This window comes from Podarcis tiliguerta, assembly GCF_965153285.1.
Source record: "Podarcis tiliguerta genome assembly, chromosome: 18".
Taxonomy (NCBI): domain Eukaryota; kingdom Metazoa; phylum Chordata; class Lepidosauria; order Squamata; family Lacertidae; genus Podarcis; species Podarcis tiliguerta.
The window spans coordinates 6458142-6483138 of record NC_139551.1 but is presented as its reverse complement, the minus strand read 5'-3'; the positions used below and the strand labels follow the sequence as shown (position 1 = coordinate 6483138).

Genomic DNA, 24997 nt, shown 5'->3' with positions numbered 1-24997 from the left:
TCCCGCCAAATAAGGGACAGTTGGCAGCTATGTTTTAGGGGAGCCAAGGCACCCCTAAACTCATAACAGTATGTTAAAGCAAAACCTTGGGCAGTCATGGCAGAACCGTCAGAAACCTGGCAAAGCTACGGAGCCCGGCTGGTCCTCTTCCTCTAACCCGGTTCCTCTGCCAAGCGAAGTAATAAAAACCTTGCAATCTAGATCTGCTTTCTGAAGCCATGATGGTTCCCCCCCCCCTTCCTCTTTAGGGTTGCTGGGAGGTAAAGGCACTGTGGCAAGTGAGCCAACGCCAGCCATCTATGACATCACCCAGCTTGACAACAGCTGCATGGAATTCTGGGAGTATCCTGGACCCCAAGATCCCATGGAACGAAGGAAGATGCTGCCATGAACCCAGGGCTCTTCTTAGCCCACCCTGCCAGGCCAGAGACCGGAGACCATGGCTAAGGGTGAGTGTTAGGAAAGCGAGAGAGATCGCGGGGCCCCCTATTTTGCATTGCTGTTTCGGGATCGGATGGACGTCCGCAGTGCAACATTAGCCCCTCGACGTGTTGCCTCCGTACCATACATTATAATGCCAGAGAGCCGGTGTGGTGTAGTGGTTAAGAGCGGTAGACTCGTAATCTGGTGAACCGGGTTCGATTCCCCGCTCCTCCACCTGCAGCTGCTGGGTGACCTTGGGCCAGTCACACTTCTCTGACGTCTCTCAGCCCCACTCACCTCACAGAGTGTTTGTTGTGGGGGAGGAAGGGAAAGGAGAACACAAAATGAGAGCCAGTGTGGTGTAGTGGTTAAGAGCAGTGGACTCGTAATCTGGTGAACCGGGTTCGATTCCCCGCTCCTCCACATGCAGCTGCTGGGTGACCTTGGGCTAGTCACGCTTCTCTGAAGTTTCTCAGCCCCAGTCACCTCACAGAGTGTTTGTTGTGGGGGAGGAAGGGAAAGGAGAATGTTAGCCGCTTTGAGACTCCTTCGGGTAGTGATAAAGCGGGATATCAAATCCAAACTCTTCTTCTTCTACATTATAAGCTTGCGGGCTTCCCACTGGCCCTTGCGAGAACAGGGTGCAGCAAGCCTGTTCATGCGTTCTTCAGACTTTTGCTTACGGTGCTAAGAACATACAGAGGCAGACCATTGGTCCAAGGTAGCTCATAAGAGCATAGAATCAGAGTCCCGTAGAGGAGATCACCTGTTGGATCAGGTAATTTGCCCATCTAGATCAACATCATGTTCTCCCACCAAATGTGGGCTCAGGAGAACACATCTTTGTGTGGAATTCTGTCCTGACACGTTGTTGTTGCTTAGTCGTGTCCGACTCTTCGTGACCCCATGGACCTGAGCACGCCAGGCCCTCCTGTCTTCCCGCAGTTTGGTCAAACTCATGCTGGTAGCTTCGAGAACACTGTCCCACCATCTCGTCCTCTGTCGTCTCCTTCTCCTTGTGCCCTCCATCTTTCCCAGCATCAGGGTCTTTTCCAGGGAGTCTTCTCTTCTCATGAGGTGGCCAAAGTCTTGGACTCTCAAGAGTCTCCTCCAGCACCAGAATTCAAAAGCATCCACTCTTCGGCGATCAGCCTTCTTCACGGTCCAGCTCTCACTTCCATACATCACTACTGGGAAAACCATAGCTTTAATAATACAAACCTTTATTGGCAAGGTGGTGTCTCTGCTTTTTAAGATGCTGTCTAGGTTTGTCATTGCTTTTCTCCCAAGAAGCAGGCGTCTTTTAACCAGCAAGAGCCCTCTGCTCTCTCTGGCAGTTTCCAGCGGCTATAATAATAACAATAACAATTTATTATTTATACTCCACCCATCTGGCTGGGGAAACCTGGGCAGCTTTCAACCGAATGTTATAAACAATGCAGCATCACACATTAAAAACTTCCCTAAACAGGGCCGCCTTCAGTTGTCTTTTAAAAGTAACATAGTTGTTTATTGCCTTGACGTCTGCTGGGAGGGCGTTCCACAGGGCAGGCGCCACCACCGAGAAGGCCCTCTGCCTGGTTCCCTGTAACCTCACTTCTCGCAGTGAGGGAACCGCCAGAAGAGCCTCGGAGCTGGACCTCAGTGTCCGGGCTGGACGATGGGGGTGGAGACGCTCCTTCAGGTCTACTGGGCCATTTAGGGCTTTAAAGGTCAGCACCAACGCTTTGAATTGTGTTCAGAAATGTCCTGGGAGCCAATGCAGATCTCTCAGGACCGGTGTTATGTGGTCCCAGTGGCCACTCCCAGTCCCCAGTCTAGCTGCCGCATTCTGGATTAATTGCAGTTTCCGGGTCACCTTCAAAGGTAGCCCCACGTACAGCGCATTGCAGTAGTCCAAGCGGGAGATAACCAGAGCATGCACCACTCTGGTGAGACAGTCTGCGGGCAGGTAGAGTCTCAGCCTGCGTACCAGGTGGAGCTGGTAGACAGCCACCCTGGACACAGAATTAACCTGCGCCTCCATGGACAGCTGTGAGTCCACAATGACTCCCAGGCTGCACACCTGGTCCACGTGACAGCTCTTGAGATATTTGAACATGGCCTCCTGCAGCTTGCAGGTTTTTTGGTCTACTCTCCTACTCTATGTAGGACTGAAGGCAGTTTGGAAGCCGCCCAGAGTGGCTGGAGAAACTCAGCCAGATGGGCGGGGTATAAATAATAAATTATTATTATTATTCAGCTTGTACAGAATTCCAGGTTTCTCACCGGGGCAAGACAGGTGGAGGATGTTACACCAATCCCTGCTTGGTTGTGCTGCTTGCTGATTAATTTCCGGGCCCAATTCAAAGTGCTGGTTTTGACCTATAAAGCCTTAAATGGCTCAGGACAGCAATACCTCAAGGATCTCCTCTCCCCATATACACTGAGTAGCTCTGTATTCATCATCTAAGGCCTTTGTTTGCCTCCTCCATGAGAGTGGCAAAATGAGAACGGGGCCTTTTTTGTGGCGGCTCCCCGTTTCTGGGATGCTCTCCCCGGGAGGCTTGTCTGAGAGCACCTTTCCTCTGTATCTTTAGGTACCTGGGGAAAACGTTCCCCCTTCCACCCGGCCTGCCAATCTGTGTTTGTGGGGTGGAGGTTAACGGGTCTTTGGTTTCTATGTTGGGAATTTTGTGTTTTCATTTTGTGCTTCTATGGCTGTAAACTGCCCTGTGATCTTTGGACATGAATTTAATAAATAATAATTTTGTTTCCCTTTCGCCCTCTCTGGAAACCCAACCCTGGATGACAACCAACGGAATGCAGTGCGAGACAGAGACCAGGTACTTTGGGGGCACAGCAGAGAAAAATGCAACGGCAGATAAGAACTCTGTCCATGCTCAGAGGCGCTAAGTGCTTTTCTTTTATCACAGCTGAGCATTGCATGCCATAGATCAGGGCTTCCTAAACCAGCCTGTAGACCCGCGAGTTTCATTTGTGTCGCCCACAGTGCTCCTGTGGAGAACATCGGGAATTTGAACTCCGTAGGGTTAACGTGGAATTCATATTGTACAGTCGTCCCCTGGTTGTCAAACACCCCAGAACTTGTACGTTTCGGCTCCCAAATGATCAAAAAAGTGAGTGTTCTGGTTTTTGAATGATTTTCGGAACCCAAACATCCGGTTCGAACAGTTCCGGAAGTCGAAAAGATAACCAAGGTATGACTGTAATGGAATAAAATAAAAGACACAGTAAAAATGCAATTAAAAAATTGCACAGTGCATTAAAATCGTTGCAACAAGCTGGGGTGGGGAAAACCCCTTTTACATTCTCAGCTCTTTTCAAGTGGTTTATGACAAGAGAGGGTTTAAGACTCCTGTCTTAAATTTAGAACAAGGTGGTTTCGGTTGCCTGCCTTGTAATTCACATGCAAGCAGTTTGCCCCAGACGTAGAATTGTCCATTCCCAAGAGCAGAGGTAGGCAACCTAAAGCCCATGGGCCACAAGCAGCCCACGGCAGTGGCGTAGCGTGGGGGGTGCAGGGGGGCTGGCTGCACCGGGCGCAACATCTAGGGGGTGCGCTCACACTCGCAGCTCTCTGCCCCTACCTGGCTCACTCACTCTCTCTCACTGCAGTGCTGTGGCTGTGCGAATCCGATCCGAGCCGCCGGGTCGCCGCCCACTGTGGAGGGGAGGGTGCCAGGCATGCGGTGCGGAGAGAGAGCGAGGGGCTATCTGGGGGAGGGACAGTGCAGCAGGGGGGCGCAAATTACTTGCCTTGCCCCAGGTTAGGGGGTGCAAATTACTTGCCTTGCCCCGGGTGCTGACAACCCATGCTACGCCACTGGCCCACGGGGGTTGTTTAATCGGCCCATGAGCCGCCCGCTCAGCGAGTCTCCGCGCGCTGCACTAAACTGGCGTGGCGCAGCATGGGGACTCGCTTCCGCGGTGCCGGAAATCGCGTCTGCACATGTGCAGATGCTAAAAATTGCGTCTGTGTAGATGCAGAAACTGGAAATCACATCTGCACAGATGTAGACACCGGAAATTGCTCAGTTGTTTAGATAAGAGTACAGTGGTGCCCTGCAAGACGAATGCCTCGCAAGACGGAAAACCCGCTAGACGAAAGGGTTTTCCATTTTGGAGGTGCTTCGCAAAACGAATTTGCTATGGGCTTGCTTCGCAAGACGAAAATGTCTGGCGATTCCTGGGGTTTTTTTTCCGCTCCCAACCCCCTTTTTCTAAGGCACTAAGCTGCTAATACCCTTTTAGCAGCTAATCTGCTAATCCCTTAATCCTTTAATAGCCGCTAAACAGCTAATAGCGCTAATCCGCTAATGGGCTTGCTTCGCAAGAAGAAAAAACCGCTAGACGAAGAGACTCGCGGAACGGATGCTTTTCGTCTTGCGAGGCACCACTGTACAGCTATGGATTTGTCTTTGCGTGGGAACCACGTCGGGCAAAGAGTCCCGAAACCACTTTGAAATGCACAGTGCGGACACGTCCTAACAGATCCGTTCCTTGTGTTGGTTAGCTTAGCGAGAGAGAAACGGACAGCCTCGGTTCCGACTCAGTGTCCTTAAGGGATGAAGATTCCAGCATCTTCAATCTGGACCAAGAAGAGGAGGAGGAACAGTGTGAGTAAGGGGAACGGGAGCAACATGCAAAGTGAGAGCCAACACGGTGGGTGGGAGCCTCCCCAATTCAAAACCCCCTGCGGCAGCCGCTCTCCAGAGTTGCCAGATCTGGCATGGGCAAGATCTTCTGGATCAGGCCCAAGGCACAGCTGCTGCGACACCTTAACAGCCAACCGGATGCCTATTGGACGTGAAGTGTAGATGGAGTCCCACGAGGCAAGACACAGCGATAACAGCAAGGATCTTTATTGAACTACATACCGTATTTTTTGCTCCATAACACTCACTATTTTCCTCCTAGAAAGTAAGGGGAAATGACTGTGCGTGTTATGGAGCGAATGCCTACGGATGGCAGGGGGATCTGCTGCAGTCGTGAGCAGAGGATCCATGGTTCCCCTTCCTTCCCTCCTCCGTGGCTCGCTTTGAAACAGCAAAGCGGGAGAAGAGCCGCTGAGTGGGGAGAAGAGAGGGACAGAGAGCCTGGTTACAAAGCACGGATCCACATGGATCCTCAGGATTTTTGCACTGGGTCACCCCAAATTCACCATCAGATCATAAAGCATGTCCATGGCTACAGCTTGCACCAAAAAAATCACGCACCCACTGTTGCCTGGGGCCGCAGTGGTGCAAAAACGTGGTTACAAAGCATGGATCCACATGGATCCTCAGGATTTTTGCATTGGGCTACCCCAAACTCACCGTCAGATCACATGTCTGTGGCCACAGCATGAACCACAAAAATCATACATCCACTGTTTAGAATATATTTTTTCTTGTTTTCCTCCTCTAAAAACTATGTGCGTGTTATGGTCGGGTGCGTGTTATAGAGCGAAAAATACGGTAACTGGGGAACAGGGGCAAAGCAGCTGTTTATATACATTCCTGAAAGCTTGGGCCACTCCCACTCCCAATGTGATTGGCTGTCTACACTTCCAAGCTGCGAATCACGGCTCAGAGCTCAAGGGCCAATGGCAGAGGCCCAAATCCTGAAATGTTCTGTGATTGGACACCAATCAGGAGCTCAGAATCCTTAGTCCAGACTCAAGCTCAGGCAAACACAGACCACTGAATATATAACAGGAAGTCTGTGGATTGCTGAAGAGCTTTGCAAAAATTGGAGACTTGAGGATTTTGGAAGACGCCTGTGTTTCAGTTTTCATATTTTTGGGGGGAAGTGCAAACTGGGCACATTTGCCTTTTAAATGCACATGAAGTCCTATTTCTTCCTCCATCCCTAACAACTACAATCTTTATTACGGTCCAGAGACCCAACAAATCGTTGCAAAGCAATACACAATTCAGACAGCCTACCTCCAGGTTAAACAAGCATTTTGTTCAGAATATAGGGGTCATTGGTTCTTGCAACCACCGATAAAAACTTTGCCACTGCTAATGTTCTAGCGTTTGTCCGGTCTTCCAATAGGAACCTGACATAGTGAGCCTCTGATTTTCCTGGGAAAGGTACCAGCAAGGGTAGTATCAGTTCAGCCCTGGCTTGCTCATATTTTGCACAGTGCAACAAAATATGTTTTATGGGATCGATGTCTTGAGCACACGAGCAAAGTCTGTCCTGGTAGGGAACTCCTCTCAACCTGCCAGCCAACACTGCAGACGTTTCGTCTGGCTTTGGTGAAAAGCCTTCAATAGTTTGGTACTGTCAGGTTTTTAATGAGACCCATGTTATAAGAATTCTAAGGTGTCAAATATGAAATAAATGTTTGTAAGTGCAGAAGGTATAAACCACATGTCTGAAATAGTACAACAGAGCAATCCTTAAGCCATCTTGACTCTTAATGACCCCAATATTTCCTCTGCAGAAGGAAATATCTTGGAGAAAACTTTCCCAGAAGTTTTTCCGAACCTACCAATCCTGTCTTGGGGCATATTTTGTGTATGAATAGAGTAGGATTCAAAAACTAAAGTATTTACCATCTCAAAAAGAATGGCCCAGACTGGCCAGGTAATGCAATCAGTGACCATTCTCAGGTATCCTGGCAGACAGGACATAAACCACACGGTTTCTTTATGTAACTACCAAGTATGGCATGCCTTTCAGGGATCAAATCGTGAACTGAGAGTAAACTTTAATCAAAAAGACTCTTGTGTCTTTAAAGGGGACACCAGGGACATGGGTGGCACTGTGGGTTAAAGCACTGAGCCTAGGACTTGCTGATCAGAAGGTCGGCGGTTTGAATCCCTGCGACGGGGTGAGCTCCCGTTGCTCGGTCCCTGCTCCTGCCAACCTAGCAGTTCGAAAGCACGTTGAAGTGCAAGTAGATAAATAGGTACCGCTCCAGCGGGAAGGTAAACGGCGTTTCCGTGCGCTGCTCTGGTTCGCCAGAAGCGGCTTAGTCCTGCTGGCCACATGACCCGGAAGCTGTATGCCGGCTCCCTCGGCCAATAAAGCAAGATGAACGCCGCAACCCCAGAGTCAGTCACGACTGGACCCAATGGTCAGGGGTTCCTTTGAAGGGGACACCAGGAAATAATCTTAACTAAGAGATTCAAATGAATCTGCATACTAGCTTCCAGCTATATTGAGGAACATCTACTCTGCTACATCACTTGCTAGCAGATAATAAAAAAGGTAAAGGTACCCCTGACCGTTAGGGCCAGTCTTGACAGACTCTAGGGGTGTGCGCTCATCTCACTTAAGAGGCCGAGAGCCAGCGCTGTCCGCAGACACTTCCGGGTCACGTGGCCAGCGTGACAAAGCTGCTCTGCCGAACCGGCACCAGAGCAACACACGGAAACGCCGTTTACCTTCCAGCCAGTAAGCGGTCCCTATTTATCTACTTGCACCCGAGGGTGCTTTCGAACTGCTAGGTTGGCAGGCGCTGGGACCGAGCGATGGGAGCTCACCCAGCCGCGGGGATTCGAACCGCTGACCTTTCGATCGGCAAGTCCTAGGTGCTGAGGCTTTTACCCACAGCGCCACCCACGTCCCGAGCAGATAATACTTATTCAAAATATCCTTTCCTACTATCCTTAACATTTCCACGGGATCTAACAAGTGTGGGAAGCCTCCTGGCTACCAGATTCCCCGCTCAAGTCCACCAAAACGTTTTCTTGCCTTTCCTTGCTTTTCAAATGCCTTTCGACATTAACAGGGGTGGTGCTCGCACCATACATTTTATTTTATTTTATTTTTATGAAAAAATTCTTTATTGGAATTCATTAATGTCATTATAGATTTAACTTCACACATACACATAATATATATTCTTAAATTAGTTTAACTTAGAATGTTAATTTGACCTTCTAATTCCACTTAGATAACAGCTAAGCTAAAATCACATAATGGTACATAAAATAAAACAACAACAAACTGAAGTAAAATAATGTATAGACTTCCCTTCATTTCCCGATAAAGCTGACATTTGTGGTTTTGAATGTACTTATAATTATTACCTTACATTTAATATACTTTCTGATACTTTCTTACAACCTAGCGTACTCATTTTCCTCTATTTCTTAATATTTTATGTACACAAGGGTCATTCAAACACTACCATAGATAATAAGTCGCTGTGATTTTTTTTGTATCTCTTAAACATTTCCCATTTTTGAGAAAATCCTTGTTTGGTGTTACCTCTTGACCTATTTAAGGCACACAACTTTTGCCCCAGAGAGTCTGGGGGTGATCCAGCATAAACTAAACTGAACTAAACAAAACTAAACCTAAACCTAAACCTAAACCTAAACCTAAACCTAAACTTAAACTTAAACCTAAACTTAAACCTAAACCTAAACCTAAACCTAAACCAAAAACTAAACTAAAATAATTGCTCAGTAGTTAAGTCTCACATGTGCTCAGGCAACTAAACCCCAGATTCCTCTCTCCCCCAGTTCTCTCGCCTTCCAGGAGCAGGAGCAGAGATGAGGAACTGGAAGAGTTTGTCGAGGGGGTGGACGAAGGATGGAATACCGACGAACCATCTCCAGAAGTGTCTTTCATCATCCCAGAAGTTGTAACGGACCTCCTTTCGGAGACAGATCTGACAGAACACATACATCCGCCTAACCCTCCTCCTTCTCTGGAGGGGGTCTTCCGGAACAACCTGTTGGAAGAACCCAATTTCGCAATTGAGTCGGTGCGTTGACCCCAAAGGCCACTTGCGCCAAGGAGCGAAATCCTGCGGTGCCTTTTTCCCCCCGGGTAGGGGATGCTGGTGGCGCTGTGGGTTAAACCACAGAGCCTAGGACTTGCCGATCAGAAGGTCGGCGGTTCGAATCCCCGAGACGGGGTGAGCTCCCGTTGCTCGGTCCCTGCTCCTGCCAACCCAGCAGTTCGAAAGCACGTCAAAGTGCAAGTAGATAAATAGGTACCACTCCGGCGGGAAGGTAAAGGGCATTTCCGTGCACTGCTCTGGTTCGCCAGAAGCGGCTTAGTCATGCTGGCCACATACCCGGAAAAACTATCTGTGGACAAACGTCGGCTCCCTTGGCCAGTAAAGCGAGATGAGCGTCGCAACTCCCGAGTCGTCCGCGACTAGACCTAACGGTCAGGAGAATCTTTACCTTTACCTTAAACCGCTTTGAGGTTTTTCTTAAAAATATAAAGCGGTATAGAAATGAAATAAATACTAATAATACACTGGTACCTCGGGTTAGAGACACTTCAGGTTACAGACTCCGCTAACCCGGAAATAGTACCTCGGGTTAAGAACTTTGCTTCAGGATGAGAACAGAAATCATGCTCCGACGGCGCGGCGGCAGCAGGAGGCCCCATTAGCTAAAGCGGTGCTTCAGGTTAAGAACAGTTTCAGGTTAAGAACGGACCTCCGGAACGAATTAAGTTCTTAACCCGAGATACCACAGAAATAATAAATAATCAATCCATCGACAGCGCATGAATTCTTCCATTCTCTCTCACCTTCAGGTCTTGGGAGAAATGAGAGCAAATATCTTGACGGCGGCAGAGGAGGAAGCGAGGGCCCTGGCTAGCGAATTAGGGGACGACGAGGACGAAGATGACAACAGGGAATGTGAACCACACAGCGTCCTGACCTGCAGGATATGCCAGCTGTTTGTGCGAACCGTCGACAGGCTGCTGGACAAGTCGGAGGAGTTGATGGATCATTACCTACCTCTTACCGAAGAGGAGATCGGTAAGCATGTGAGCGTCACACCAGGAGAATGCAGCTGAATCACAGAACCATATACCGTATTTTTCGCTCTGTAAGACGCACCAGACCACAAGACGCACCTGGTTTTTGGAGGAGGAAAACAAGAAAAAATATACAGTGGTGCCCCGCAAGACGAATGCCTCGCAAGACGGAAAACCCGCTAGACGAAAGGGTTTTCTGTTTTGGAGGTGCTTCGCAAAACGAATTTGCTATGGGCTTGCTTCGCAAGACGAAAATGTCTTGCGAGTTCCTGCGGGGGGTTTTCCCTCCCCCCCCCTTTTTCCCAAGCTGCTAAGCCGCTTAACAGCTGATCCGCTAAGCCGCTTATCAGCTGATCCGCTAAGCCGCTTATCAGCTGATCCGCTAAGCTGCTTATCAGCTGATCCGCTAAGCCGCTGATCCGCTAAGCCCGCTAAGCCGCTAATAGCACTAATCCGCTAAGCCGCTAATGGCGAAGACGAAGAGACTCGCGGAACGGATTCTTTTCGTCTTGCGAGGCACCACTGTATTCTGAATCTCAGAAGCCAGAACAGCAAGAGGGATCGCTGCGCAGCGAAAGCAGCAATCCCTCTTGCTGTTCTGGCTTCTGGGGTAGCTGCGCAGCCTGCATTCGCTCCATAAGACACACACAAATTTCCCCTTGCTTTTTAGGAGGGGAAAAGTGAGTCTTATAGAACAAAAAATACGGTACGTGGTTGGAAGGGACCCTTGCAATGCAGTAATCGCAGCTAAAGAATCCCTGAACAGACAGCCGTTCGACCTCTGTATTAAAATCTCCCACAAAGGAGAGACCACCAGTTCCCGAGGGACATAGCTCACTCGGTTGGAGCATGGTGCCAAATACTAATACTAATAATAATTTATTATTTATGCCCCGCCCATCTGACTGGGTTTCCCCAGCCACTCTGGGCAGCTTCCAGCAAAATGCTGTATTAAAACACTTTACAAAGTAATCTTTTTATTATTTTATTATGTCCATCCGGCTTAGGAGTTTTGGAGCCTGAGGTTTCCTTTTTTAAAAAAGGAAAGGGACACGTAGAATCATAGAATCATAGAGTTGGAAGAGACCACAAGGGCCATCGAGTCCAACCCCCTGCCAAGCAGGAAACACCATCAGAGCACTCCTGACATATGGTTGTCAAGCCTCTGCTTAAAGACCTCCAAAGAAGGAGACTCCACCACACTCCTTGGCAGCAAATTCCACTGTCAAACAGCTCTTACTGTCAGGAAGTTCTTCCTAATGTTTAGGTGGAATCTTCTTTCTTGTAGTTTGGATCCATTGCTCCGTGTCCGCTTCTCTGGAGCAGCAGAAAACAACCTTTCTCCCTCCTCTATGTGACACCCTTTGATATATTTGAACATGGCTATCATATCACCCCTTAACCTCCTCTTCTCCAGGCTAAACATGCCCAGCTCCCTTAGCCGTTCCTCATAAGGCATCGTTTCCAGGCCTTTGACCATTTTGGTTGCCCTCCTCTGGACACGTTCCAGTTTGTCAGTGTCCTTCTTGAACCGTCTTTTGTCGCTTGCCAGGAAATGCAACCGACCTACCTTTGAATCCGCATTGGGGAAACCCAAGTACTGGAGGGGAAGTTATTAAGTCGCTGTGCTGGATGCAGACATTGGTAGTCCAAAATATGCAGCAGGCGAAGGAGGCAAACTATTTGGAACGAAGTACAGTCATATCTCGGGACGTGGGGGGCACTGTGAATTAAACCACAGAGCCTAGGGCTTGCCGATCAGAAGGTCGGTGGTTCGAATCCCCGGAATGGGGTAAGCTCCCGTTGCTCGGTCCCTGCTCCTGTCAACCTAGCAGTTCGAAAGCACATTGAAGTGCAAGTAGATAAATAGGTACCACTCTGGCGGGAAGGTAAACGGCGTTTCCGTGCGCTGCTCTGGTTCGCCAGAAGCAGCTTAGTCCTGCTGGCCACATGACCTGGAAGCTGTACGCCGGCTCCCTCGGCCAGTAAAGCGAGATGTGTGCCGCAACCCCACAGTCAGCCACGACTGGACCTAATGGTCAGGGGTCCCCTTTACCTTTTTACAGTCATACAGCCGCTTCAGGTTACGTCTATTTGGGTTGTGGACTGCCAAAATCAGGAAGTACCGGAACAGCGCATGTGCAGAAGTGCTAAGTCACACTTTGCGCATAAGCGCAGAATCGCAACCAGCGTGTGCGAAGATGCTCTGCTGTGCGTTGCGAACGTGCATCCCACACGGATCACGTTCACAACCCGAGCATCCACTCTATCCCTCTCCCTGTTGATAACGCAAAGGACCCGGCCTGGTCTGCAAAAGAATCGCCCTCTGCCATTTTACCAAGGTATTTGAACAGTGCCGAGAAATTTCAGCTGGCTCAAAAAGCTGCAGTCAGTTTGCTGGCCTAGGCTGGTTGTAGGGAAGCAGACAACTTGCTTGCTACAACACAGCCCCCCCTTTTTGCAGGCCCAGTCAAAGTGCCAGCCATGACAAATAAAAGCCCAACATGGCTTAGGTCCAAGCTGCCTGAAAGATTGTACTCCGTCATACGACTCTGCCCATCCTCCGAGATCCTTGGAAGCCTTTTTCTCAGCCCCGCCACCCTCACAGCCATGTTTGTTGGTGTAATGGTTCTAGGGGTTGCTCGTGCGTAAATCGGCGCCACACCTGGGTGGGTTGCCTGAGTGAACCCTTTCTGTCTGGACAGCCACTCGCCCGTGGCTGTCTCAATCGCTGGCAGAATCCGTCAGTAGGCGTTTCTTGAACTTCTTCCAGCATAAAAGTTCTTTGACGCCTAGTCGCCGCCTACTCTCCCTGCGCGGAAGCCTTCTGCGCAGGGAGGGTGTGGGCATCGGAGGACCCGTGCTCTCCCCGCTGGTCCCTGGCGAGGAGTCTTGGAGCCACCTCGCCGATTCCCCCATCTGCCCCCCTCCTCCACTGGTGCTACGCTGATTTCCTTCCCCAGAAGATGGGCTGCTTCTCTCCCTCCTGGGACGCTCTCCGGAATCCCTCTGGAGCCCTCCCTCTCCTTCTGGCTCCGATGGCAGTTCCTTGACAGTTGGGGACGCAGGAGAGGGCCTTCTCGGTGGTGGCTCCTGCCAGACTTTGGAACTCCCTCAAGAAACCAGACTGGCTCCCTGCTTGCTGCCTTTCTGCCAGCAGGTGAAGAGGCCTTCTCATTCCAACAGGCTTTTGGGGACTGACTGCTTTTAACGAAAGGGCTCGTGCCCTGCTCCTTTTTTTTGTAATTATTTGTATGGTTTTAATCAAGGGAAATGGGGGATATAAATAAATATATATTGATGACACCGTCTTCCGGATATTTAGAACAATTCCCATAGTCTGATGGGAGCTTTTGTCTAAAACATCTGGAGGACAGACTAATCTCTTACACCCTTTAAGGCAGGGGTCAGCAAACTATTTCAGCAGGGGGCCGGTCCACTGTCCCTCAGACCTTGTGGGGGGCTGGACTATATTTTTTATGGGAGGGGGGAATGAACGAATTCCTATGCCCCACAGATAACCCAGAGATGCATTTTAAATAAAAGCACACAATTCTACTGATGTAAAAATACGCTGATTCCTGGACTGTCGGCAGGCCAGAGAAGGACACTGACAAACTGGAACGTGTCCAGAGGAGGGCAACCAAAATGGTCAAAGGCCTGGAAACGATGCCTTATGAGGAACGGCTAAGGGAGCTGGGCATGTTTAGCCTGGAGAAGAGGAGGTTAAGGGGTGATATGATAGCCATGTTCCAATATATAAAAGGATGTCACCTAGAGGAGGGAGAAAGGTTGTTTTCTGCTGCTCCAGAGAAGCGGACACAGAGCAATGGATCCAAACTACAAGAAAGAAGATTCCACCTAAACATTAGGAAGAACTTCCTGACAGTGAGAGCTGTTTGACAGTGGAATTTGCTGCCAAGGAGTGTGGTGGAGTCTCCTTCTTCGGAGGTCTTTAAGCAGAGGCTTGACAACCATATGTCAGGAGTGCTCTGATGGTGTTTCCTGCTTGGCAGGGGGTTGGACTCGATGGCCCTTGTGGTCTCTTCCAACTCTATGATTCTATAATTCAGATGTAAATTGGGCGATTGGGCCAGATCTGGTTCCCGGGCCTTAATTTGCCTACCCATGCTTTAAGGCAGCGGTTCTCAACCTGTGGGTCCCCAGATGTTGTTGGACTACAACTCCCATCATCCCTGAGCTCTGGCCTTGCTAGCTAGGGGTGATGGGAGTTGTAGTTCATCAATATCTGGGGACCCACAGGTTGAAAAAGGCTGCTTTAAGGAGTCTTTGCCTAACTTACCACTTCTGTCCAGAAACTTGGACCCTTCCAAGGAAGGCAGGACACGAATAAATTTGTGGGTTTTCTAAAGCAATGTGCAGGTTGGCGAAAGGGGTTGTCAGGTGTGCCCTGGTTCCTCAATCTCGCTCTGCTTTCCCCAAACCCCTTGCCACTCCCAACTTGGTGCAGGAAATCTGAAGAAAGCTGTGGCGGAGATCGAAGATACGTCCATAGACCACCGGATGCAAGCATGCCTTGTGAGGATCAACGATCTGTCAAGCAAACTCCGTCAAAGGGCCTACATGATGGCTCTGAGCAAGCTGCGCTTCACGAGACGCAGTACCCAAGCAAGCATCAATCAGCTCCACGAGACGTTGGAAGTGGTACGCCCAACTCTTATCTCCCCCCACCCCGATTTAACAATCCATCTCTCCCTGCAACATCCATGTGCCTGTGGAATTCTTGCCCATTGAAGGGGTGTGTGTGCAATGCCTTCGTCAGAGGGACGCGGGTGGTGCTGTGGTCTAAACCACTGAGCCTCTTGGGCTTGCCGACCGGAAGGTTGGCGGTTCGAATCCCCGCGACGGGGTGAGCTCCCGTTGCTCCGTCCCAGCTCCTGCCAACCTAGCAGTTTGAAAGCACGCCAGCGCAAGTAGATACCGTGTTTTTTGCTCCATAAGACACACTTTTTTCCTCTTAAGAACTAAGGGGAAATGTCTGTGCGTCTCATGGAGCGAATGTGTGGTCCCTGGGGCTGGGGGGAGAAACCCGCGCTTCCCCCGCCAAGCTCCTGAGCAGCTCTGAGGTAGCCCGTGAAGTGCCCCCTCTAGCTGTTTTAGCTTCTGTTTTAGCAGCGCAAAGCCTCCGCAGGGCAGTGGGGAGCCTTCATCTTGCTGCCCTGCGGAGGCTTCGCACGGCTATCCCTGGCTTTTGCGGGAGGTGGGGGAAGGGACAGAGCTCTGTGCACAGCTCTGTCCCTTCCCCCACCTCCCAGAAGAGCCACGGTCCCTTTAAAGAGCCGCGCGGAGTGTGTGTGTGGCTCTTGGGGGCTTTTCCCCGAGGAGGGAGCGCTGAGCAGAGCCTGGGATGCATACAGGCTCTGCTCAGCACTCCCTTTAAATAATATTTTTTTCTTGAATTCCCCCTCTAAAAACTAGGTGCGCCTTATGGTCAGGTGCGCCTTATAGAGCGGAAAATACGGTAAATAGGCACCGCTGCGGCGGGAAGGTAAACGGCATTTCCGTGTGCTCTGGTTTCCGTCACGGTGTCCCGTTGTGCCACAAGTGGTTGAGTCCTGCTGGCCACATGACCCGGAAAGCTGTCTGTGGACAAACGTCGGCTCCCTCGGCCTGAAAGCGAGATGAGCTCCGCAACCCCATAGTCACCTTTGACTGGACTTAACCGTCCAGGGGTCATTTACCTTTACCTTTTTACTTAACAGGAGCTCAAGGTTCAGCTCCCACCATGGCAGGGGTTTCTGGAATTTCAATCTCTGAGTTAGGGTCCTGCTGAACTCTTGACACATGACAATCACAGCAGCCAGTGAGTTAAGGCAGAGAGGAAAATAATAAATAATAAGGATATCCCCCACACACCTGACTGGGTTGCCCCAGCCACTCTGGGAAGCTTCCAATAAATTAAAACACAGTGAGACATCAAACATTGAAACTTCCCTATACAGTTGTACCTTGGTATGTATTCTATTCTTGGAGTCCGTTCAACTTCCAAAAATGTTTGAAAACCAAGCCGTGGCTTGCAATTTGCTGCAGGAGCTTTCTGCACTCAATCGGAAGCCGCGTCCGACGTTCGGCTTCCAAAAAACGTTCGCAAACCGGAACACTTCCTTCTGGGTTTGCGGCGTTTGTGAACCAAAATGTTTGAGTACCAAGGCGTTTGAGAACCAAGGTACGACTGCACAGGGCTGCTGTCAGGTGTCTTCTAAAAGGCAGTTGTTTATTTCCTTGACATCTGATGTGAGGGCGTTCCACAGGGCAAGCGCCACCACCGAGAAGGCCCTCTGCCTGGTTCCCTGCAGCTTCACTTCTTGTACTGAGGGCACTGCTAGAACACACTTCCTCAACCTCGGCCCTCCAGATGTTTTGAGACTACAATTGCCATCACCCCTGACCACTGGTCCTGCTAGCTAGGGATCATGGGAGTTGTAGGCCAAAAACATCTGGAGTGCCGAGGTTGAGGAAGCCTGTGTTAGAAGGCCCTCGGAGCTGGACCTCAGTGTCCGGGCTGAACGATAGGGGTGGAGAAGCTCCATACAGGGCCAAGGGCTTTAAAGATCAGCACCAACACTTTGAATTGTGCTCAGAAATGTACTGGGAGCCAATGTTGAAAATGAGAAGAATTAGCCATGGAAAATTACAATGTCCCCAAACATCCCCAGCCAGTCTCCGACCTTTCTTGGAACACCGTCGGGAGACGGAAAGAGATTCTACAACCTCTCAGGGAATATCTGAAATCAATGGAACTAAAGGGCGGTTTGAACCCCTGTACCGCGGGTGGCGCTGTGGGTTAAACCACAGAGCCTAGGACTTGCCAATCAGAAGGTCGGCGGTTCGCATCCCTGCGACGGGATGAGCTCCCGTTGCTCGGTCCCTGCTCCTGCCCACCTAGCAGTTCGAAAGCACCTCAAAGTGCAAGTAGATAAATAGGTACCGCTCCGGCGGGAAGGTAAACGGCGTTTCCGTGCGCTGCTCTGGTTTGCCAGAAGTGGCTTAGTCCTGCTGGCCATATGACCTGGAAGCTGTACGCTGGCTCCCTTGGCCAATAAAGCGAGATGAGCGCCGCAACCCCAGAGTCGGCCACGACTGGACCTAATGGTCAGGGGTCCCTTTACTCTTTACCTTTCCAGCCCCCATCTGAGCTTTGTTCATGGGCTCCCTATATCCCACCTAACCAGGGAGGGTTTACAAAGAAATGCAGTGGTGGCTGGTCCATTAGGCAGCATTGCTCTACCAACCTTAGCCTGCCTCCACCAGCCAGTCTTCTTACTTAAAATCAGCCCAGGGGGTGGGACTGTCAAGCTTCTTTGTCCTTGGTCTGAGTATTGCCCTCATTTAACTTGGCAAGGAGGGGGAAGATGACAAAACAAGGGTTGGTTGGCACCAAACATCATTGCCTCTGGCTCCACCTCCTTCTGGTTTTCCTGCCCAACCAGACCCAATGGCCACAAGCCACCACGGCTGAAATCGTGTAACAGCAACAACACCTAACATTTCTCACTCGCACAGGGCTCAGCCAGGTCAGAAGAAACAGGCCCAAGTATTTGGTACCCTGGAGTGCTCCTGCAGGGCGCAGGTGTGTCCACCCAATTCACTGCGTTATCTTCTTCTTTTTACCCATCCCATGGCCATTTCCAGATTGATCAGGTGCAGCACAGAGCAGAACTGGAGATTGGTCCGTCCAACGAAAGGATGAGCATGATCTGCGTGGAGTGGAGCGCGAGCCCGCGTCGGAGTTCTGCCCAGGGGAATGAGGATTTCAGCACCCTGGACGTTGGGGTGCCTCGTGCTCAGAGCACCATGGTCGTGAGAGAAGGAGCTGGGGCGCCTCGCGAGCACAGCACCATGATCGAGCGCGAGGAAATTGGGCTGCCTGCTGCTCAAAGCACCACGATCGAGTGCGAGGAAATCGGGCTGCCTACTGCTCAAAGCACCATGATCGGGTGCGAGGAAATCGGGCTGCCTCGTGCGCACAGCACCATCGTAGAGTGCGAGGAAATCACCTGCTCAGAGGTCGCGATGACGGCCACAGAGGTCGAGGTGTTGCCCATACCAATCAGCCCCCCAGAAATAGTTGAGGTGCCACAACCAGCAATCATTATCCCGGTGAGCGTTGAGGTGCCGCCTCCGCCAATCCTCATTCCGGTGAAAGTGGAGATGGCGCCCGCACCGATAATCATCCCAGTGAAAGTTGAGATGCCGCCTGCACCCACCTGTCCCCGTAAGAAGGACCCCATCTACAGAGATGTGTCTAACATCACATTAACGGCGCCAGGTTGCGATGAGGAGGACGAGATCACCCTACGGATGCGCGACGAGGAAGATGAGAATGACAGCCCTACCTCTGAGGTACCCTTTTCTTCAAATTCTGAGCCACTGTGTTGTTACAAGGGGTTGCCGCTGCAGAACCTTCATGGTCCGCTCCAACTCTACGATTCCATTATCTGCTGAAGTCCCTATTGCCTAAACCACGCTCCTTGGCACATTGTTGTGTTGTGGAAGCGCATTCGAATCTCCCATGAGCCCAAAGCACCACCCAGAGGAGCTGAATCACTGGTTCTGTGGGCAAGTCACTGTTCCCGACTTCCCATCTGGGGGCATTTCCGGAAGCGGCGACTCTTACTGAGATACACTCCCTTCCAAGGATTTTATCCTAAACTTATCGACCTTTTCTGGCGTAAGAACAGTGTCCCCAATTTCAATTCTCGGGGGGAGGGAAACAACCTTAAATTTGAAGTTTGGGGAACGTGGGGTGGTCAAATAAAAGCACCTTCTCTGTGCAGTTCTTGGTTGATGGGATTTGTACATGAGGGCTTATGCTTTCAGATTCTGCTGAGGGGCTTCCCAGAGGCATCTCTGCTCAGCCACTGTGAGAACAGGATGTACACATCTTTCAGGGCCCTCGTCTTCGGGCTGAAACAGCAGACGTACAAAGAGAGAGATTCTTGAATATTCTTCTTTGGTGGAGACTCTCTTCAAGGTGGCTTAGGGCCCTCGTATCTATGGGGCCGCCTCTCCTGGTCTGCCCCGCAGAGGACCTTAAGGTCCATGAATAACCATAGTTTAGAGGTCCCGGGCCCTAAGGAAGTCAGACTATCCTCCACCAGGGCCAGGGCCTTCTCAGTGATGGCCCCGACCTGGTGGAATGCTCTGTCCCATGAGACCAGGGCCCTGCAGGATTTAACCTCCTTCCGTCGGGCCTGTAAGACAGAGCTATTCTGCCTGGCCTTTAATTTGAATTCAGCCTGATCTTTTATTTCCCTTTTCTTCCCTCTCCCTCCCTTTTTATGAAGATCACCCGCTCTGAGACCCCACAGATAATTCTCCCCTGGCCTCTTTGCTGGCCCAAATAGGACTAATTCAGCCAGCTAGCCCTAGGAATTATCTAATTGATTTTTGATTTTTTTTGCTATTCGTATTTTTATACCGTATTTTACGCTGCTTTTAGAATTGTTTTAAATTTGTTGTTAGCCACCCTGAGCCCAGTTTTTGAACCGGGAATGGTGGGGTATAAATAAAAATATATTATTATTTATTATTATAAAGCGCTTCCATGAGCATCTGTTAATCTGGTGCTTCAAGCCCAGGGTGAAATGAGGGGGGAGACCTTAGGGTTGGACGGAATTCTATTTGGTTTTGCGGAGGCTTCCTTGTGGACAGGGCACTATAAATCTGAGCAAGTGTCCTTTCTATTCTGACAGATAGAAGCCAAGACATTGGCAAAGTCCCGAAGCGTGACCCAGAACCTCCAAGGCACGTACGAGAACCTGGTGGCCAGCCTGAAAGACATCCCAGAAGAGCTCCGGAACAAGCTGTCCCAAACCAGCCGGCACATAAGGGAGCTCCACTCCGATTTTGTCTCAGCCCACAATTTTGGAGATTTGGCTGACAATGTCTTGAACAAGAGTTTTGCGATCATGGCTGAAGCCCAGGGCTCCATGGATGAACTGATGGAGTATGCTTTGCAAAGTCCCGAATCTCTCTTGCGGTTGAAGGACTACCTGCCTATCCCGGACATGAAGGAAGAAGAGGTGGTGAAGGATGCTCCCCTGTTCATGGAGAAAGAAGAGGAAGAGATCCAGTCTTCTCACAATCAGGAGTTGGAGCGGAACTCGTTGAAAAGCCAAAAGTCATACCAGCAAAAAGGAGGCGATGAAGAAACTTCTTCAAATAAGGAAGAGGAGGTCCAGTCTTCTCACAATCAAGAGTTGGAGCGGAACTCGTTGAAAAGCCAAAAGTCATACCAGCAAAAAGGAGGTGATGAAGAAAGTTCTTCAAATAAGGAAGAGGAGCTCCAGTCTTCTCACAATCAGGAGTTGGAGCGGAACTCGTTGAAAAGCCAAAAGTCATACCAGCAAAAAGGAGGTGATGAAGAAAGTTCTTCAAATAAGGAAGAAGAGGTAAAATCTTCTCACAATCAGGAGTTGGAGCGGAACTTGTTGAAAAGCCAAAAGTCATACCAGCAAAAAGGAGGTGATGAAGAAAGTTCTTCAAATAAGGAAGAAGAGGTAAAATCTTCTCACAATCAAGAGTTGGAGCGGAACTCACTGAAAAGCCAAAAGTCATACCAGCAAAACGGTGGTGATGAAGAAACGTCTTCAAATAAGGAAGAGGAGGTAAAATCTTCTCACAACCAGGAGTTGGAGGAGCGGAACTCGCTGAAAAGCCAAAAGTCATACCAGCAAAAAGGAGGTGATGAAGAAACGTCTTCAAATAAGGAAGAGGAGGTAAAATCTTCTCACAATCAGGAGTCGGAGCGGAACTCGTTGAAAAGCCAAAAGTCATACCAGCAAAAAGGAGGTGATGAGGAAACTTCTTCAAATAAAGCAGAGGAGGTCCAGTCCTCTCAAAATCAGGAGTTGGAGTGGAACTCACTGAAAAGCCAAAAGTCATACCAGCAAAACGGTGGGGCCAAGGAATTTTCTTCAAATAAGGAAGAGGAGGTTCCACCTTCTGGCAAGCAGAAGACAGAGAAGCAGAACTCACTGAAACTCCAACAGGTCTATGAGCCAAAAGGTGGGGACAAGGGAACTTCTACAAATAAGGAAGAGGAGGTTCAAGCTTCTCAGAAGCGGGAGATGGAGGGAAGGAGCATCCTCAAAATACAGGAGGCTTATGACCCAAAAGATTGTGATGAGGACGCTTCTATAAATAAGGAAGAGGAGGTTCAACCTTCTCAGAAGCGGGAGATGGAGGGACGGAATATTCTCAAAATCCAGCAGGCTTATGACCCGAAAGGTTGTGAAGAGGAAGAACCTTCCAGCAAGGAGGAAGTGGTCCAACGTTCTAGCAAACCGGTGGAGGACATCCTGAAAATCCAGGCGGCCTACGACCCCCAAGGTTGTGACGATGAATCCTATACGGTCAAGGATGATGACGAAACTCCTTCTAGAAAAGAAGAGACCCCACCTTCTGGCAAAAAGGAGGCAAAGGAGTGGAATATACTGAAAATCTTGCAAGCTTACACACCAAAATTTGCTGATGATAGATGGGAAGAGATGGAGGAGGAGGCCGCACCTACTAGCCAAGAGGAGGACAAAGAGAGGAATATACTGAAAATTCAACAGGCCTATGACCCAAAAGGTTGTGATGAGGAAGCTTCTATGACTGAGGAGTTTCAACCATCTGACAAGTGGGAGATGGAGGGGTGGAGCATTCTCAAACTCCAGCAGACTTATGACCCCAAAGGCTGCGATGAGGAAACACCTTCCAGTAAGGGAGAGGAAGCAGTCCAACTTTCTGGCCACGTAGTGGAGGACATCCTGAAAATCCAGGAGACCTACGACCCCAAAGGCTGCGATGATGAATCCTATACGGGCAAGGAGGAGAAGGTGTTCCGGACTTCTGGAGCACAGGAAGTGGAGAATGACGACACTCCTTCTAGGAAAGAGGAGATTCCACCCGCTGGCAAAGAGGAAGCAAAAGAGTGGAAGATACTGAAAATCCTGCAAGCTTACACACCAAAATTTGCTGATGATAGATGGGAAGAGGAGGAGGATGACGTCGCACCTACTAGCCAAGAAGAGGACAAAGAGCGGAATATACTGAAAATTCAACAGGCCTATGACCCAATAGGTTGCTTCGAGGAAGTTTCTATGAATAAGGAAGAGGAGGTTCAAGCTTCTGGCAAGTTGGAGACAGAGGGGTGGAGCATTCTGCAACTCCAGCAGACTTACGACCCAAAAGGCTGCGATGAGGAAGCACCTTCCAGGAAGGTGGAGGAAGAAGTGGTCCAACATCCTGTCAAAGTGGTGGAGGACATCCTGAAAATCCAGGAGACCTATGACCCCAAAGGCTGCGATGATGAATCCTATCCAGCTAAGGAGGAAAAGGTGTTCCGGACTTCTGGAACACAGGAGAATGACAAAACTCCTCCTAGGAAAGAGATCCCACCTCCGGGGAAAGAGCAGGCAAAGGACTGGGATATATTTAAAATCCTGAAAGTTAATACGCCTAAATTTTCTGATGATGAATCACCTTCCAGCAGGAAGGAGATGGAAGTCCCATCTCCCAGCCAAGAGGAAGACAAAGAGCGGAATATACTGAAAATTCAACAAGCCTATGACCCAAAAGCTTGTGATGAGGGAGCTTATACAAATAAGGAAGAAGAGGTTCAACCTTCTGGCAAGCGGGAGATGGACAGACGGAACATCCTCAAAATCCAGCAGGCTTACGACCCAAAAAGTTGTGAAGAGGAAGCACCTTCCAGGAAGGAGGAGGTGGTCCAACCTTCTAGCAAACCGGTGGAGGACATCCTGAAAATCCAGGCGACCTACGACCCCAAAGGCTGTGACGATGAATCCTACACGGGCAAGGAGGAGAAGGTGTTCCGAACACCCGACGACAAGGTGCAGAATGACAAAACTCATTCTACAAAAGAGGAGAAGGTCCCGCCTGCTGGCCAAGAGGAGGCAAAGGACTGGAAGATACTGAAAATGCTGCAAGCTTACACACCAAAGTTTTCTGAGGGTGAATCGCCTTCTGGCAGGGAGAAAGCAGAGGTGGTGGTGGCTCCACCTCCTCAAAGAGAGGTGAGGGAGTGGAACATACTGAAACTCCAACAGGCCTACGACCCAAAAGGGTGCGACGAAGACTCCTCCAACTACAGAGAGGAGGCCCAGCCTTCTGTCAAACCAGAAATGGAAGGTTGGAACATCCTCAAAATCCAACAGGCCTATGACCCAAAGGGTTGCGACGACGAAAGCCCCAAGGAGGAGTTCCAACATTTCGGCGAGTGGAACTTGCAGGGATATAACATGCTGAAGATACAGCAAGCCTACGACCCCAAAAGCTGCCCTGAAGATGATAAATAAGTCAAGACTCCGAAAGAGCAGAGCTACCACGCTTCTGACCCCAATGAAGCCGGCAAACGGGGGTGGATTTCACTCGAAAGGCTTGCCCGAGTTTTCCAAGGGACGGGTCTGGGGCTCAGTCACTGAAATAAGAGAGGCAATTTGGAACTTCGTTTCGGCCATAGATGTGTTTTGCTTGGGCAGTCCCTTCCTCCCCCGCTGGGCCTAGGCCATGCAGGACAATGACCATGGCTGGCTGGCTGGTGGTGGTTTCTTCTAAGAGGTACCTGGTGGCTTGCTTGTGAGAGTAATTCCCTAACAATGCGAGTCTGCTAGAAGGTGCTGATGGGTGGGTTTTAAGTCTCTGGGGAGTAGAGGGCCAGACTGTAGGGCGGGTGGGGTGGAGGAATTCCCTCTCACAAGACGGAATGGAATTCCCTCTCGAAGATGGGCCATGGGTGGGTTTAGCTGAGGTTCCGGCCTCGCAGGACGAGATGACCCTCGCAGTCTTTTTCCAACTCTACTAATTGAAGAGGCAGTGATGGCCACTAGCTCTGATATCCTTAAAAGAGGAACGGACAAAATTCGTGGAGGAAAAGGCTAGTAACCTGGGATGACCATCAACACAAGTAAACACTTCTGAACATCAGCCGCTGGAAACCATGGGGGTGGGGGGTGAATGCTCTTGTGCTTAAGTCCTCTTTCTGGGACTTCTTATGGGCCACTGTGAGAACAGGCCACTAGAATCATATAGTTGGAAGAGACCACAAGGGCCATCGAGTCCAACCCCCTGCCAAGCAGGAAACACCATCAGAGCACTCCTGACATATGGTTGTCAAGCCTCTGCTTAAAGACCTCCAAAGAAGGAGACTCCACCACACTCCTTGGCAGCAAATTCCACTGTCAAACAGCTCTTACTGTCAGGAAGTTCTTCCTAATGTTTAGGTGGAATCTTCTTTCTTGTAGTTTGGATCCATTGCTCCGTGTCCGCTTCTCTGGAGCAGCAGAAAACAACCTTTCTCCCTCCACTAAATGGGCCACTTACGTCCTTACTGGACAACTTATTCCCATTTTATTCTTGTAACCCTGCGAGATGGGCTCTTAAGCTGTAACTCCCCACCCTCCCTGTTTCGGATGCAAATGATGCTTCTTCCGGTACACCCATCTTCTGAGTGACATTTTCAGGCAACATTTTCCCGCTGCTTCTGTGTCCCGTCTCTTTTTGGCTGGTTGGAGCCATTTCAGGGGAAAACAAACATGGAGGGGGGGATATCACGAATTAGAAATGTTACCATAGGAATCAGTGGAAATCATGGACTCGTTATACAAACACTTGCCTGGGAAATGATTTCGCAGGAATGCACTGTGTTCAGGAAGTGAGACCTGTGTGTTTTTGTGTGTACAGTGGTACCTCGGGCTACAGACGCTTCGGGTTACAAACTCCGCTAACTAGGAAGTGGTTGCTCCAGGTTAAGAACTTTGCCCCAGGATAAGAACGGAAATAGTGCACCAGCGGGAGGCCCCATTAGCGAAAGCAT

At 49.9% G+C, this 24997-nt stretch overlaps 1 protein-coding gene and 1 long non-coding RNA gene across 4 annotated transcripts in view; one reads left to right on the top strand and one right to left on the bottom strand.

The window, feature by feature from the left end:
• The first annotated feature begins 321 nt into the window (after positions 1-321).
• Positions 322-23631, top strand: LOC310668292 (uncharacterized protein). 3 transcript variants are annotated; one of them, XM_083421355.1, is made up of 9 exons: positions 322-449; positions 3232-3248; positions 4940-5042; positions 8892-9136; positions 9925-10153; positions 14624-14817; positions 17806-18516; positions 19869-20597; positions 20703-23631. In XM_083421355.1, the coding sequence occupies exons 1-9, from the start codon at positions 440-442 to the stop codon at positions 23478-23480; spliced, it is 5016 nt and encodes a 1671-aa protein (XP_083277481.1). In that variant the 5' UTR covers positions 322-439; the 3' UTR covers positions 23481-23631. The 3 variants fall into 3 exon arrangements, with proteins under 3 accessions (XP_083277481.1, XP_083277482.1, XP_083277480.1); XM_083421356.1 differs by having other exon boundaries at positions 19869-21002; positions 21111-23631; XM_083421354.1 differs by having other exon boundaries at positions 327-449; positions 19869-23631.
• Positions 5304-24997, bottom strand: part of LOC310668685 — a 62607-nt gene continuing 42913 nt past the window's right edge. Inside the window, exon 3 of the long non-coding RNA XR_014506793.1 lies at positions 5304-5886. This is a non-coding gene — a long non-coding RNA (uncharacterized lncRNA). The remainder of the gene's footprint in view (positions 5887-24997) is intronic.